The sequence below is a fragment of the Cololabis saira genome, chromosome 14 (genome assembly GCF_033807715.1).
Source record: "Cololabis saira isolate AMF1-May2022 chromosome 14, fColSai1.1, whole genome shotgun sequence".
Lineage (NCBI taxonomy): Eukaryota > Metazoa > Chordata > Actinopteri > Beloniformes > Belonidae > Cololabis > Cololabis saira.
Window position 1 is genome coordinate 28,161,260 of NC_084600.1, and position 17,768 is coordinate 28,179,027.

A 17,768-nucleotide genomic window follows, 5' to 3' on the forward strand; every position below is an offset into this window, starting at 1 on the left:
AGTGTTATCATTCCTGAGGTGGATCTGCACATTGCTTGTCGTATCTGTAATATTTTGTTTGTGAAAAAGGCAGCAAAGTCATTACAGGTCTTTTTAGACATCAGTTCTGGGGGGATTGAGGCTGTGGGGTTTGTCAGTCTATCTACCACAGAAAACAGTGTGCGAGCATTATTACTGTTTCTATCGATAATTTCTGAAAAATATGATTGCCTTGCATTCTTCAGTTTCTGGTTATAGTTGCGAAGACTCTCTTTATAAATGTTGTAATATACCTGAAGTTTGTTTTTGCGCCACCTGCGTCCTGCTTGTCTACATACCCTTCTCTGTGCTTTAACCAGTGTGGCGTTTCTCCAGGGTGACTTTTTCTTCCCGGACAGAACTTTGGTCTTAATTGGGGCAATAGAATCAATAACAGTCATAACATTGGAACTGAAACTCTATAGTATAAGGGTTACTCTATAGTAACCCTTTATTACCTAGAGCAATATCTGTTTTTTGTTTAGTTTTTTAATACACCATAATACACCCCCTTCGGTGACCTGTATGTTCTGTGCTGTTTGATTTATGTCATGTTTTTTTAGAGCACACAAAATTCTTATTTATAAAACTAAAAATAAAAAGTAAAAAAAAAAAAACACTGTGAGGTTAACTGTTGATCCCCTCCACGACATTCAACCCAAAAACCACAAAACATCATGTGACAGGGCGGTGCTGGGGGTTTGCAGGCTTAGGCATTTCCAGTCTCACCTCATACATTGAACAGAAGAAGCGTTTAACACGAGACTACCGATCGAGATGGCTGTAAAAAAAAAACACGAACACCGCTAAACAAAGCACAGACGCCTAACCCAGACCTTAACACTACACTAAGTCCCCCCTGCGCGATATAGGTAGAATCCAGAGGTAAGATTGAAAAAAACCAGTTACACCTCAGACTCCGGAGGGTTAACAGGTGAGAAGCTGCTCGCTGAGGACCTTGCTGCCAGCTGAAACCTTTTAATCACTGCAGCACTTCTCCAGACCCGGGCTCTTACCTATCTGCTTAATTAAATACAGGTGCTGTTAGGATTTCAGCAGTTAGATGGTTTAATGTAATCAATGTGATTTAAAAAAAAAATGTTAATCAGGTTAGAGGGACGTGGGCTCTCCTCACATGCACACTGTGGTACTTGGAGCTTATTTAAACTTCCAAACATCCACCTTATAACCTGTTTTTTTGTTAGTTTATCATCATTCTCAAGATCACATCTCAATAAAAACAGCATCTGCGGCTCCTTTTTCCTGCTCGTCACGACTCACAGAGGCACATCATAGAGAAGCACTTGTTAAATCCACATTTATTATCCCACGATGCTGTAAAATCCAGTGAAGATTTCTAACAACGCTTCTCATCTAAAAAGATGTTGTTTTTGTCAACTGCACGAAGTAGACTGTAATAATGACTGCAAGGTTCTGAACTACATATGAAAAGAGTTAAACATAAATTCACAGGCTGTTTCTTGTAAATATTTATTTAATTCTTTTACTTTCGATGTAAAATCTGACATTATTACCTTTTAGATTGTCAAGAAACCTTGTTTTAAGGAGGAAATGGCTTCATTTCATTTCACAGAATCACAGATCCTTTGGGGCTAATGCTATTTTAAAATTCTTTGTCTTTCCATGTGATAAAATCATAGGTCATATGTCATCTTTCTATATTTGTGGAAGTTATCCTTATTCTGTTTTTCTAATGGGATTCATCTCACCAAGCAATCCTGTGCTGGAGGTGAGAAGAAAACTGGTGTTTCTACGAAGACATGCTTCAGAAAAGACCAGTGTTGTAGTTAAAGTAACCGTGTTGAAAGAAAATATAGCTACAAGCAACGATTACCATTATCTCAGCTGTCAATCAAATGTAAAATTGATTAGAAAATGCCAGTTAAATGCCTTTTATTCATTTTCTGAAGTAATTCCAATTATGTTTATCGTAATAAAAATCTTTACAGAGTAGAGAGCCGGGAGCGCTTTTGTTCCTTTCTAAAAGAGCTTTTAATTAATATCAGTTTACATGTTCTGTAATCATATAAATATGCAGACAATTCACAGTCGGCAGAGGTTTATTAAGCCCTTCATCTCCCTCATCTGACACGTCTTTTCCCAGGAATCACTTCTTTAACTGGTTTCATTTGAGAATACAAGAACCGACATGACGTACCAGATTATCTTCTCAGCCCTCGCCAGCATTAACCATTAATTTCACCTCTCTCGCATCTCACTGGAACCGGTACCCCTCCCATTCATCTTTTTAGCTTCACTAAGAACCACAGAACCCGCTGCGTGCCGGTGTTGCACCGCTTCACGTCTGCGTGACAGTCTGCCGCTTCCCTCAGTTCATCTCAGTCAGCTGAACGAAATCCCACCAAGTGAAAACACAACAGCAAAATCAGACAACACAAGCCCGTCAATGTGTTCCGCCCCCTCTGCAGCCGTCCTGGTACTTTGTTATGCCTTACCGCACACTCATATTACCGCTCTACAGGAAGCCTTTGTGGAGGAATGCAGTCTTGGCTTGTCTGATATTGTTGTTACTCAGCTTCATAAGAGCTGCTCGACACCTTGCAATTTTAAGCCCGCCTCTATAACAACTTCCAAATGTTGTAGCCTTTCAGTTCCACTGAGAATAAGAAACCACCTGTCAGCGCCTGACCTTTGGGCTGCTGAGATCCTCCACCAGCTCAGACGCTACAGCATGGTGGCCGTTTGGCTTCTGCATCACTGCTTCCAACTGATTTCACTCAAACTGGACTTTTACGATTTATTACCTTCGTTGGTAGCAGTCGGAGCTGATCTCGGGTCCTATTAACATCTCCTTGTCTTCAGATCAGCCAGGCTCTGATCTGTCTCGTCCCCCTCCCTCTTTTTTTATCTGCTGCAGTTTGAAAACTGGTAGACAGGACGCCTTAAAACACCAACATCACACATTGTGATGTTGGTATGAATCTCAATATATCTCAATAATATGAATCTCTTCTGTCGCCAGAGATGTTGATACCAACCAGTCAGTTAGCTCGTCCATCCGTCTGTCCCACATTTTGGTGCACAGTAAGATTTCTCAAGACCTGCTGGTCAGACTACTGTCAAATTTCCTGAGTACCCACCAAGTATGGGTCCCAGTATAGACCGAAACACCTCAGCGCTGCATGTCCTCGATCTGAATGAATGTTGCGTCCATGTTTTCTGAGGCTTCAAGATCGACACAAATCTTCACAATTTGAAATCTTCTGTGGAATTTCATGTCCAGACCCATGATTGTCCACCCATCACATTTGGCTGTGGACAACCTTAGAATAAGGAACCACAAAGATGATGTACTACAAGCTCCCAGCTTGAGCCATATTAAAGTTCTTGGTTCTGCATTTGTGGTTCTGCGAGGAACTATTGTTGGCAAAAGTAGCCAATTGCTTCCTTCGGTGCTGGTTTCAGATCTACGCAGCAATCCAATTCTTCTGAACATTGAACATTAGATTTTACATTACATATTAACATTTTTTAATTGGTGTTTTTTTTTCTTCATTTGAGTGTTAGCTCAAAGCTAGACACAAATAAAAAACAATACGTAAAAAAAAAGCCAAGTCTCCTCCTTACTTGAGGAGTGACGGACCGCTTCTTTTCACCAGACAGGGTGGGACTTCTTTGGCCGGACGTAGCGCGTGGAAGGATAACGTTATTCTGGCCAGATCCCCCCACCCCATCTGGCGCCTCGGCTGGCCAGAGGGGGCAGTGTGTAGCCCATGCTGCATGTTTTTGTGAGGGTAGCTCATATTAGCCACTGGGATCAAGATAAACTTTAGGGAACACGGGGAGAACATGAAAAATCAACACAGAAAGGCCCAACCCCACCCAGGGTGTGGGCGCTGAAGGGGGAGCTCATGGGGGAACTTAAAGCAGCACAATGTAACTTTCAGCTTTTGTTAAGTTTGGTGGCTCCTTTGGACAAAAGCGGTAGTGCTTTACCAGAAAGAACACTACATTTCCCATGAGCACCAATGCGTACTGCCGGAAAGATCCTGTCCCGTCGCGTGCATTTGTTTTGATAGCGAATGAAGACGGGACGGACTTTCAAAACTACTTTTCTGTTTCACCAAGTGAACAGACGGAACGCCAAAAAAAAAGATGTTAAACTGCTGGAAAGGAACTGGAATTTACCGGGATACCTTAAACAAGGAAGCCAGGGAGCGGTATATGGAGAAAATAATGATTATGAATGGTTTGGGTCCATATGAAATCCTTACTAAAGAATGGAGCTCCACTCTTTAGTAAGGATTTACTGCCGCAGTTCTGCACAACCGACGTCTTAGGCTACCTTGTTTAGGAGTGTTTGGCAGCTGCTTTGGTAAATGTTTGACTCGCCATGTGTTTCAATAAATTAGTATAATAGTACAACATACAGTACATGTTTTGTATTACTCTTACTTTTCTTTTCTTTTTTTTTTGACTGCTATATTATGCTGAAGAGGCTCTGAGGCGTGAGCAATATTTTTGTTTTCCTCGTGAGATTATTTTTTTCCTCTGCAGCTACAAATAGAGTTAATATTTTTTCCTCAACAAACTAGTTTTATCTGAAGATTGGGGTTAATCGCACCGCAGAGAGCTGGCCAGCAACTGCATTTAGCTGGAGAAGAATCGGGAATAAAACCCGTGTGAATGATCCGACCCCGGTCTATGTGAGTGACTCTTTCACTCTTTTACTCTGTTATCTCAGATACTTGGCCGGCCTCCGTGGTTCTGCCTCCAAGCAGGAAAGCGGTGAAAAGTTAAACCATTAGCGATCTCTTCGTCTGTTATGTGTGGAGCTGCTGCAGCTACAACACAGCAACGGGTTACCAGCTTCTCCTGAGCTCTGCGCTCCACGCCCCGCCCATTTTTGTCTCGACTACGAATCGGGAAGGAGGGGGAAGTGACGTATGTCGTAAAGCAGTCAAAGACGTAAAGATTTGTAGTTTTTTAGTGTGGAAGGGTTCCTACCATGCACCTCAAAGTTACATAGTGCCAGTGAAGTCGATACAGACCCCCTCAGACCATGACAGATGTGTCATTAAACCTGTTGGAAGTTGATGTACCATCACAATGACTCTGGAAATATGATATTAAGGTGGAAAAGTTACATAGTGCTGCTTTAACACGCCCTCAGCACCCACAGCATCCCTGGCGAGAATTGAACCCAGGACCTTCTAGCTGTGAGACGTCTGCTCTACCAGCTGTGCCACCGTGCCCCTAGACTGACGTTTTAACCTAATGGTTTTACATTGGTCGGCCATGCGGGGTTCAGCTAACGTGGAAAGACAATCAGTCTTCTGCTGGGGACGACTGCTGAAGACCAGTTGCACTGTGGCCAGCACGGGCGTCCCCGGGGAAAACTGGTCGCCAATTTGGTTGCTTGTTCTGAAAGCCCTTCCTCCTCACGCCGTTTCAAGACCAACAAGGGCGAGTCTGGGCGGCGGTTGCAGTCCCAGCTCTGCTGTCGTCAGCTATTCTGCCTGTGTCACGCCCGACCAATGCTAGGCTAGCGACGGCTGGCCTCTGTGGCCCTGCTGATGGTCAGCCTGAGCTCTGGTAGTCCTCATTTCAGATATAGTTTTGGTAGTGACATTGATTCAATTGAATTTAAAGGTATTGTGACATCATTTTTAACATGCTTTTAACACTATTAAAAGTCTTGGCCAACATCCCTCAAATGTGTCTAAAAGAGTGTAACAAGAAAAACTTCACTCCAGAACTCCATTCCTGGCTTTTTATTACAGTGTTTTTTTGCCCCGTGAAAAACGCTTCCTTTTCTCCCTTCCCTGTCAATCATTGCGCCGCTCCTCCTCCAAACCTCCTGCAGCCCAGCCATACGCTCACAGCGGCGTCGGAGAGTTAAGCCGGGAGCGACAGGCGAAGCATGCACGGAAAAGCAGCAGGGAGAACCACAGCAAACAATCATAAAAATAAAGCCATGTAAGCAGCAGTGCCCCCTTATCTTAAGTCCAGTCAGTGGCCGCGGGTCTTCTTAGCAGTTTTCCTCCGGTGATTAGAACAAAAGAGGCTCTAAACAGCTCCGTGTTAAGCCTGATTTATGGTTCCGCGTTAAATCGACGCAGAGCCTACGCCGTAGGGTTCAGCGTACGGTGCACGTCGCCGCGTAACCCTACGCCGTAGGCTCTGCGTCGGTGTAACGCGGAACCATAAATCAGCCTTTATGGTGCGCTGGAGAGGAGAGGAGGCAGGGAGCTGGGTGGAGGGGGCGGTGATTTAGTGGGTCGTTACGTAACGACCCGCCACCAAACCAGATGAGCCGTTTTTGCATAGTTATGCAGAAAATCCCAGAAATCACACAATACACTGAATGTTAAAAGTTTGTTGTTTTTTGGGTGTAATTGATGTCAAGACACCCAACAAAACACAAAAAATCAAGAAAGATTTGTTTTTCATGTCACAATACCTTTAAGGTAACTTTTACTTAATCTGGGTATAATCCATCTGACCGCCAGGCTTGTTTGTAATCAGTTTGTGTAGTTTTGGATTAACCAGAGGTGGGCTTCCAAATCTGCCCCCATAAACCAGGCGGTTTGTCCAGTTCTCATTTATATGTGTCCACCTCATCCACAATAGCTGTGCTATAGTCTCACCTTTCTAATACATAATTTCCCAAAAGCTAATTTCCTTCTCTTATCAGTGAATCAGACATCATCTTGTAATTCATTTGCAGGAGGGAAACCCGTTTACCCAGCACTGCCCAGTCTACAAGCTCCATTAACACTATCTCTACCTTTCACTCTCCCCCATCTCCAGACTGCCTTTTCATTGGCTAGTACACCCACACACTGGCGTGGGAGAACACACGCATACTATCACACACTTTCTCAGAGATTTTTCCATCTTAACCTTGTTTGCGTCTGTTTTTCTGTCACTTCTTTCACATTCAAAAGGCTCTTTGAAACAATCTGTCTTCATTTGTAAATCTTTTATGACAAGAAATTGAAGAACGTCAGAAAAATCTGAGGAATCCTTTATATTTCATCATCCCAGATTGTCACTTTTGGCTATAAATATTGATACAACCGTCTAATAGATCACTAGACCATTTAGAGGGTATGAAGTGAGCTGCCACGGTGTAGAAACAAAGAAATCAATTGTGATTTCCCATCTGAACTGCCGTCCAGCCCTTGGAAAGAGTCTGTTAGATAAACGATAAATCAGAAATGTGATTGGTCAACTAAGATTTGTTCTGAGAGGCTGTTGTCAAGTTTGTGAGCCATAAGCTCAGAGTATGGCATTTTGAGACACTTGGGAAGTGGAAGATTGGTTTTGTTTAGCCTAACATAAGGATTGAAAACTAAGGGTTACATTTCCCCTCAACCTCATTATGTATTTAAATGTCTAATTTCATCTATGGCCCTTATACAAACAGAAATGTCGTTATTGGTTTTGTAACAGAAATACATACTGTACCTACCTCAAAGGGCTGCACAATAAATGGTTAAAAAAATTGCATTTATTTCACGAGTTGCCTCACAAAGAAAAGCTCTTATTTTCCTCCAAGTTTCCTCTGAGTTTCTTGAACGCTCCTCAACGCACCCATGGCCTGCATTGTCATTGCCTTCTCACTCAACCTATGAGAAGGCAGCTTTATGTCACATGATTCATTGGCTGAAAGAGCCAGGCGTGACTGCAGAAGGTTTGCGAACTTGGACATTATATTTAACGAGTTTTCAGACCTCTCCAGCAACAAAGCAAATTTTTTCAGGTCTTATTGGGGACTTGAATGTGAAAGCATGTATCGTTTCAATTCGCTTCTCAGTGAGCAGGAGGTTCTGCTGCAGGCCGTTCCCCTGTTTGCTCACAGCTGGAGATGTTCATCCCTCCCCATCGATTGCTGATCCTGTGCTGGCCCTATTTTAGTCTGTGGTACTGGCTATTGAATAATGAATGAATTATTTATTTATTCACACTTAATGAGACATGGTCTCATTTTCAAGAGAGACCTGTTTTACACAATGAGATTGTCATCTTCAATGAATAATAAAATATAGTAAAGAAATACGCAATTTAGTTCCTTAACACCAATAGTTATATGACATCATCACTATAATAGTAAATATGACCAGAAATTCATTAATAAAGGATTTAATTAGTACCATTCTAATGACTGTAATTATTATAATAATTATTCAATGACACTGCACTGGCCCTTTAGTCAGGATAAATGATCAGGGTTGGAATTGTCATAATACATAAACATTTCAACTCAGTCATGCCAGAGAATTGTGATCTCATTTCTGTCAATCAAAAGAAATCATTTTTGTCCATCAGTCCTATAACCTCATGACAAACTAGTCGAAAGAGCGACAGGGAAAAATATCAGATAGATTCAGGGGAACACATTTCTTTTTTTTTTACTGTACTCTGTTATTTCTGTGTAGATAGTGAGTTTCCCAGCCTGACAACCTACTGTGTTGACAAGACCTCACACCCGTCACTGTACATGACTGTTGGGGGAAAAAAAGACTCTGCAGCTTCTGCATTTCTATTTATGTTTGGCTTGGGAGACAGAATCCGACGTGTTGACTCGTGAGCCCCAGACGTGTTTGTTTTGCAATTTTAAACAGACCCAGACTGGCTGTTTCTACTTATCTGTCATAATCTGTGCATTTGCTTGTTGTGTTTGTAATTGTTTGTCCGTCATCTTCTGGGGTTTTTGTGCAGATTTGTTTGTTCTGGTTCCTAGTTTGGTTTAAAAGTCTTAGTCTTGGTAAACTTGTGGTCAATACCTTTGTTAAGCTCCTTTTTAGTGAGTTTCTGTCGTGTTTTAACAGTGAAGGTCCCCGTGTGTCATTTAAAGTTTTACGTCCTTTGTGATCCTTCCCTTGTTGTTTTCACCTGTGCCCCGTTATCCAATTAGCTCGCAGAGTGTGTAAAAAGTCTTGTCTCTCCCTCTGTGCTTTGTTAGTCCATCTGCTCACCCAGCCTGTCATGTTCCTGTTTTTCTGCTCCCAGTTTCATCCCCCTCCTGGGTTCTTGTTTGTTTCTTTATGCTGGATTTAGATTGTTACCTTAGTTTCCTGCAGCAGCTTGTTCTGTTTTTCAGTTGTCTAATGTACAGTATGGTTCTGTAGTTCCTTACCCACCTGTGTCTTCAACTAATGCAGTTCTTGATCCTCCTTCACAAGCAGAGTGATGGTAAAACACAACGAGATGCTCACCAGAACCACAAAAACAAGAAATGTTACATACATCTTATTAAATAAGTGAACAATTGATCCTTGATGGGACAAAAGACTTGTGTGATCATACGAATCTCCAGATCACTTTGTCTGCACCAGGGAAAGATCTGACTGCACCACCTTCATTAGTTTTGATGCTAAACTGGTCGTGCTGAACTGTGCAGCGTGCACCCAAGATCCCCCTGCTAGTTTGTTTCGGTATAACTGCAGGGCGAACATTCAAGAAAACATACTTGTCCCAACAAATAAGGTTCAAAACCACTCCCAAGACCAAACTCTTCTCCTTCAACATGCTCGTGTAGAGGCTATTAGATGGATTTTTTTTCAACATTTACAAATTCCAGCAAACAGGAAGCGTTGAGGAGCAGCGAATGAAACCAGCTGACCAGTCAGTAAGCTAATCCCACTTGTTTTTATGTGTGAACTTTACAAAGCTTCAGATTGTAGTACTGCGTTTTGATGAGTCTGAAGCCAGGATCTTCATCATCTTCATCATCACTGAAGTGGATGTCTTCTCAGTCACCGTGGTAACTGACTCTGAATGCATAACGTGCTCCAAAGCAGTTAATGTTCAAACCATCAGGCTGAATTCTTACAGGTTAGTTCATCGTGAAATCTAATGTCAAATTATACTGAAACAGCATAAAAATATCACGTTCTGGACGTTGGTGTCTCACGTTTGTTGATGATTTTCATATTCATCACCCTTTTTCATTCACACCACCTGCTCCTCTTATAAATGAAAGGCCAAATCGTTTAATTTTGGGCAGACGAAGCATCACATGCTGTACCGACCATGTACAGCATGTGAACCTTTTTGGAGACAAGAAAAACAGGAACAATGAATAAAATGAGCTGCTGTAACATCCGCTGAAACTGTAATCTAGGTGTCATCATTGTGACTTGAGTATTTTCAGGCATCTGAAAAACAGCATTGACACATTGAGTTCAAGCAAGCTGCCTGTTCTGGGAAGAGTGTTGCCATGTTTATGTGCTGAAACTTAATATTCCTCCCTGGTTACGGAGTTGCATCAGACTTGTTGTTTGTAACAATAAGTCTTTTTTTTGTTCATTAGTTCAAAGCCAAATGTAAACAAATCAAAAATGAGTTTGTGGTGAGTATCAACAGACTGTTCAAACTGAGGCTCTAATCAATGTTTCCAGTCAGTTTCCACAGGAATCTTCTCAGCAGCGCTCCAAACCAGTGTCTTGTCTCATTTGCATGTTAATTTAGCCATTTCAATTTTAATTTCAAGTCTGTTTTTTCTTCTCCACCTTATTCTTTTTCATGCACTCATCACCACTCTCTGTGCTGGTGATTTATTGTTTGCTGGGAAAAAAACCAAAACAGCTTCCCATCCCCAGGTACAAGAAGGTAAGTTCCAAAGATTAGCTTCAATCCCAACCTGCCCCACTGACCACTCATTAGTTTTAGTCAACCACATCCAGATCCAGTAAACCCTAATTGAAACTGTACACAACCCTCCAGCTCATTTCCTGTCCTTCGTCTTGTTATCCCTCTGTGGCAGAAAAAGTGTGAACGTGTCCTGCCTTTTTCGTGTTGTTCAGTTTGGCCGTCTCTCCTCCAGTTATAATCCAGTTAATGAAAAACAAAAACGCTTGCACCAAACATTATCTGAAATGTTTATAGAGCTGCCGATTGACGACTGCGGGTTCAAAGGGCATGCACATTGCTTATTGATCTGTCAATCAAAAGTCCAACTAACCCATTCTGACCCTCCTTAAGGAAAGTTTATGTCGTGCCTGCTATAGATGGCAGACACTCACATTCAGTTTGGAGAATCAGGGTAAAAATTTGGTGGAATTAATTACCACTATGTATATCCAATACATATGTTTTTCTGACTTGTTATTCATATCACTGCTACGCCAAAGTACAATCTTCTTAAAGTCTTAAGTGCTTTCCCACTTACTGTTGAGGATGTGGTCATTCCAAGAAGCAAATCTTGTTTTGATGACTAAAACTAGTTTCTTGGCTTGATAATGAATAATTAAATAAGTGTTCTGAGTGTCCAGGGCTACGTGGGAAGTGTTGGTCATCCGCTAATTGGAAAATTAGCAGACGGCCTTGTATTGAAGTGTCCTTGAGTGGGATGTTGAACCCCACTTTTCCCCCTAGTATGTTCATCAGGTTATGATCATAGAAACAAGGTGCTAGTAAATATCAAATGCATGTATTACACAATTAGGCAACAGTATGAGAGCTTGAGTGAATGGAAAAACACATGGTCAAACCCAGATAAGGTCAAAAGGCATGAAAATGTAAAATAAAAACAAACAAAAAACAAATCAACCTCAGTTGAGGCTGGAGCACTGTGAAAAATGATTATTCATTTACTTGAGCAGGGGTAAATAGTTTGTCACCATTTATACTGCCCACCTACTGTAGCCTTCCTGCGTATTTCCATGGAAGCTGTGTACACTCTTTTATCGTGTATTCAGTGTGCGTAACTGCTGTTGTAGCGGTTGTTAGGTGTAACTTGTAACACCTGCACGTTCCATATATTTTCTGCTGCTTATACGGGGTTGGGTCGTAGGGGGGAGTGCCCTAAGCAGGGAAGTCCAGACTTCCCTCTTCCCAGGCCACTTCATCCAGCTCCTCTGGAGGTGCCCCAAGGTCTTCCCAGGCCAACTAAGAAAGTGTCCTGGGTCTTTCTGGGGTCTCCTCCCAATGTAACATGCTGAGGATACGTCCAGGAGGAGCAGCAGCTCGACTTTTAGCTCCTCCCAAAGCTTCTCATTCTATCTCTAAGGGAAAGCCCAGACAGTGTGGAGGAAACTCACGTTGACCTGTTTTAGCCGCAATTACATTCCTTAAGTCACTAACCACAGCCCGTGACCATAGGTGACGACTGACTGGTGAATCGATGCCAGACCAATGCAGCGCCTGCAGCCACACCGCCTGTCAATATCCCACTCCATTCTTCCCTTTCTTGTGAACAAGACCCCGAGATACTTCCCAAACTTCCCCACTTGGGGCGGATTCTTGACCCGTAGAGGGAACTCCACCCTTTTCTGGCTAAGGACCATGGTCTTGGATTTGGAGGTGCTTTTTCTCATCCCAGCCGCTTCTCACTCATCTGCGAACAAGTCCAGTGAGAGTTGCAGGTCCTGGCCTGATGAAGCGAACAGAACCACATCATCTGCAAAAAGCAGAGACCCAATTCCGAGGTCACTAGATCAGACCCCTACAAAGCGGCTGCATCTAGAAATTGTTTCCATAAAAGTAATGAACAGGATTGATGGCAAAGGGCAGCCATGTCGGAGTCCAACGAACCCCATTTACTGCTGGCGATTTGGTCCAAGCTCTCCCACTGGATGAACAGGGACTGGACAGCCCGTGTAAGGAAGTCCAGCACCCCATCCTCCCAAACCCCTCCTCCCTCCGCCCCAACAAATGCCTTTTCCAGGTCCACAAAGCACATGTATACCGATTGGGCAACCTCTCATGTCCCCTCCAGAACCCTACCAAAGGTGTAGAGCTGGTCCACCATTCCATGGCCAAGGCGAAAACCAAACTGCTCCTCTTTGACCTGAGGTTCATTTAACCAATGGACTCCCTGCAGACAAGAACCGTTATGAGTCAGCAAATGAAATGACAGCTGTTCTGGCTCTCTCAAAGCTGCCGGACGTGGCTGAAGGGTTAAGCAAGGCGACCAATGCACAGACTCCGACGCTGGTAGAGCAGGGCCGTAAGCTAGATTCTCGAACAGAATCGCAGGTTAGTCGGCGGTGTTTGAGCTCATTGGCAAGATTGACAACACCTTGGAGAAGTTGGAAGCTCGGCTTGGCGGGAAGTGATCACAAATTCGTCTGATTGGAGTTGCCATTGATGAACCAGGGACTGAAGGCAGACGGAAAATTACTGAGGCTGCCTGTTTTCAAAATAATTGCTGATTCTATAATTTTTTCTATAATTTTTTAGATCACCAATAGTTCAGGTGCTTTATTCCTTTTCACTTGGATGAAACATGAGGAAAACTTTCCTAGCTTGCAATCAGCCTGTCTGCCTGCCCAGTATGTAATAAGCTTAACAAAAGCAGAAATTTGAGGACTATGTGGTCATCAACTGTGGAAAATTACAGAGCAATCAAATCTGTGAAAAAGATGAGCTGTGACATCGGCTATGTAAGAGCAAAATTCAAACTGGTGAAGTGTGGTAACATTGATTCATTTTACCCTAATGCACTGTCGTCATTTGAGCTGTTGCCTTAATTCCCACAATGCTAACTCAGTCTTTTACCATGCTGGAGTTTGTTAGCTCACCCTACTAATTACTGCATGTGGAAAGCTGAGCTGGGAATGGCGAGAGAGCGATCAAACAGGCTGAGTAGACAGTATCTGGAGATGAAAATAGATGGGAGATGTTGGTTGAGCAGGCCACACCTCAGTGACGGACAAAGAGAAATAATATTAGCAGCTTCCTCCCTTCCTTCAGTCATGTCCCTCACAGCAAGCATTTAAATGAGATGGAGTGTATCTGTGTGAAGCACTGGAGTGACTGAATGAGGTACAGGTTAGTATGTAAAGTCCAGAAACAGCAGAGACACAATAGTCACATCTGTTTCCTAAGCAGATGAACATCCTTCAGTTTTATGTCATGGGGTGGGAGTTGAGGATTATATGCCTGCTTTAACAGAACCACAGTCACCTGGCCATAGCAGGCAGCTCTGTGAGGATCATGTTCTTCAGTTTCTCCAGGGCATTTAACACGATCCAGCCTGCATTACTGCATGAAAGACTCCAGAAGACACAGGTGGATGCCTCCACAATCACCTGGATTACTGACTACCTGACAAACTGATCACAGTTTGTGCGACTGAACAATTGTGGTTTGACAAGGTGGTCGGGAGCACAGGAGCACCAAAGGGAACTGTACTCTCACCACACCTCAGACTTCCAGTACAAGTCTGAGTCTTATCCTCTGCAGAAATTACTCTGTAATACTGGCATGCATCAATGATGGACCAGAGACTGACAGAGAACCATGGCATGGTGGGAACAATCATCTCATCTTGAATGTGAACAAAATCAAGTAAGTGATTGTAGATTTTAGGAGAACCAGGATTAAGATGGATAGTTTTACTGTCATGGGAGAAGAGGTGGAGGTGGTGGAGGAGTATAAACACCTCGTGTTCACCTGGACAGCAGACTGAACTGGAGAGCCAACACTGGTGTTTATAAGGAAGGACAGGGCAGACTTTACTTCTAGAGGAAGTTCAGGTTCTTCAGCGTTTGCAATAAGATGTTGAAGATCTTCAACTTCTTCACAAGACTTCTTCACAATACAATGATTCAGCAACAGAGTGCAGTTCATTATCCGGGTCCAATAACACGTCCTTCTGTTGATAAGAAGTGCTGCAGTCCCTCCTCTTCTTCTTTTGCTGCTCTGTCTGCAGTCTCACATTTAAACAGAAGGCTGGGTAAAGAGGTGCTCAAGGGTGGAACCTGTTACTGCAGCCTTGCCTCAGTGAAACGCATAAATACTTCATGCTGTGTTCTCATCAGCGCTCCAGGTTCTTTCATTTTATTTTCCAGTGATAATGAGGGAATTGGTGATGGGAGATGATGGCTGAGGAAAGATATACTCCACACTTCCCTCTCATTGCTCTTTATTTAGTTATCTTCCTGCGTCCTTAACCTCTCCTCTTCAACCCATCTGGATTTGGGGTCTTTTTCTGGGTATAACTTGAATCTTGCAAAGCTCAATCAGATGTTGCCACATATAAACAGCTCTTCTGTTGTCATGGTTACTCATCACAAAATATGTTAAAACGTGCCAGAGTAAGGATAGTTTTTTAAACAGCGCAGCATCCATGAAACCAGAATAAAAAACTGATTTGAAAAAAGTGTTTTAACGGATATTTGACATTTGACATTTGATTTTTAACAGTAATTTCTTTACTAATTAATGTGGCCAGTTTTTTTTAATCTTCAAGATGGATACTTGAAAACCTTTTTAAAAAAGGCAAATGGTCACTTATATCATACCATTTAACTATAATGTTCTGTGAACTATTTAACATATTTCTAATCCAGACAATGTTTACAGAGTACTTCTTATCTCATACTGAACCCTTCATGAACCTTTTATGTACGTGTTGCAACATTCAAACACTGTTAAGAATATTGAGGGAAATTTAATGGTTCAGTGTTTGGGAATCAAAATACTGACTTTTCAGTTGAATAAGGAGCATTAGAGCAGCCTAACAAAGAGATCTGCATCTGAATACCAATAATCAAGTTGATGTTAGAATGCATATTTTGTGTGTGATTGGAATATTCAAATATATAATATAATAATACATATAATATTGGAATATTCCACTTCAGAAAGTTTTTTTATGACAAACATGACAGCAAGGCAAGGCTTTCTGGTTACTGCTTGAGCTAGCTTTCCTACCCTAACCAGCCCCTTGCTTTTATTCAGTGATTCACTATGATTCGCAACAAAAGAGAGTAATATGTCGGGGCCACAGCATGACCCTGTAACACAACCCCACCTCCTCCGTCGATCATCACATTTAACATTCATTAGTGATAAATGGGAGCCATCCGAATGCTCTACATGTTTCCAACTTCCACCACATCCTAATCGCCTCCTTAATAACCTCCTCATCATGACCTATGACCCCTGGTAGTCTCTGGAGTGTTAACCCTGTCTTTAACATGACTGGGTCGTCTTCTTCTAGATTAGATCAATACATCCCCCTCTAATTCATGCTGGTATCTATTGCCTCTGGTGATTGACGATTCCTTCATCTTGTTGGCAGCAAGCCAGTCAGAGATGGTAATAAAGAAAGACAGATGCATTGGTAGGGTTCCATTAAAGAAAGATAAAGACCCAAAAGCATCACTGGAAAAAAAATGAAACTGACCAAAGTAAAAATGAATCATAATGTACATTGAAGACTGATAAATGAAAATCAGACATTGCTTCTTAATTGTGATTCAAAAGAATGACTTAAAAAAACAAGCTAATGAAACTGGCCTAAACATATTATTTGGACCCCCCAGAAACCTTCCTCTGCGCCTGCTCCTTATCTTCCCAGATCTCTCCCACTCCCCAGCCTCTTCACCTCTGTTACCACCAACTCTGCTTCCTGTCGCTTCATTGCTGCCACTGCCTCCAAACCATAACAAAGGGCTGGTCTCTACCATCTTGTAAACCTTTCTCCCTACTTCTGCTTGTACTCTCCCATTGCAGATTACTCCAGACAGTCTCCTCCACCCACTCCACCTTGCCTGCACTCACCTCTTCACCTCTTTTCCACACTACCCATTGCTCTGAACAGCTGATCCCAAGTATTTAAACTCATGCCCTTTCTTCAACCCCACCCCTTGCATCCTCACTGTTCCACCTGCTTCTCTTTCATTTACACATCTATCTTCATGCTATGACTGACCTTGAGTCCTTTTCCCCCCAAGCGCATATTTCCACCTCGCCTGGTTTTCTTCCATCTGCTCCCGACTCTCACTACACATCCCAATGCCATATCCAGACATCATAGTGCATGGAGACTCCTGTCTGACCTGATCTGTCAACCTATCCATCACCATGGCAAACAAGGAGGGGCTTGAGGTGGCTCCATGATGCAGTCCCACCTCTACCTGAAGCCCATCTGTTACTCCTAACGCACCAGTCATGCTGCCCTCATACATGTGCTGCATCACTCATAACATACTTTTCTACCAATCCAGACTTCCTCATGCAATCTAAGATTGATTAAACTAAAGCTAACTCTAGCATAAGCAAACATCCTAAATAAAGAGTACTAAATTGCGTGTGCACTGAAAAAGTTTGCACGTGCTGTTGTTGTGTGTTTTGCGGGTGATCAACTAAGATTGCGTGCGCAATTGATAACAGGTGCAAACCTCAGTATTTAAATGAGGTGTTGCGTGTCTTTTGCGAGCGCAAAATGAAATTTGACGAGTTGGAGTTAGAGATATTAGTGGAAGAGGCAAATTGTTGTGCCGTATTCAGCACCCCTGCCGTGAAAAGCACCCCTTCGTATATTCAATGATAAGTAGACCAAGAAAAAAAACAACACACTGACACTTCAATATATTTATATATACACACTCACACAAACACATACTAAGGAGTTTATATTATATATATTTATAAATATTATGGAAGACAACACAGTAAGCAGGCTATTAATTAATGACATCAATAACCATTTACCCGATTTTTGTTATCTGTGACTGTGATTGTGGGAAAGTATGACTATTGTGGAATCCATGAGCGCATTTAAACATGAATCATTAACACAAAACTGGACGCTAAACAGAACGTGACACGGAATGAGAATATAATTTTTGTCAGACGAGGGGGTGCTTTTCACGGCAGGGGTGCTGAATACGGCACAACACCGGGGTATGACAACTGCAGAACAATAAGAAACACTTTTTTCTCCATGAAAACACGTGATTTATTTATTATCACAAATAAAAAAATGAATGTGCCTCCTGTGGCAACCTTTTGCTGAATAATACTCG

At 42.4% G+C, this 17,768-nt stretch overlaps 1 protein-coding gene across 2 annotated transcripts in view; it reads left to right on the forward strand.

The window, feature by feature from the left end:
• The window catches only part of doc2b (double C2-like domains, beta), a 172,937-nt gene that overhangs the window by 93,172 nt on the left and 61,997 nt on the right, over positions 1–17,768 (forward strand). Inside the window, exon 3 of one of the 2 annotated variants that reach the window (XM_061740302.1) lies at positions 10,597–10,620. The exons of the other annotated variant lie outside the window; for it this stretch is intronic. Within the exon in view, the coding sequence (XP_061596286.1) occupies positions 10,597–10,620 (24 nt within the window). The remainder of the gene's footprint in view (positions 1–10,596; positions 10,621–17,768) is intronic. 2 annotated transcript variants of the gene reach the window in all.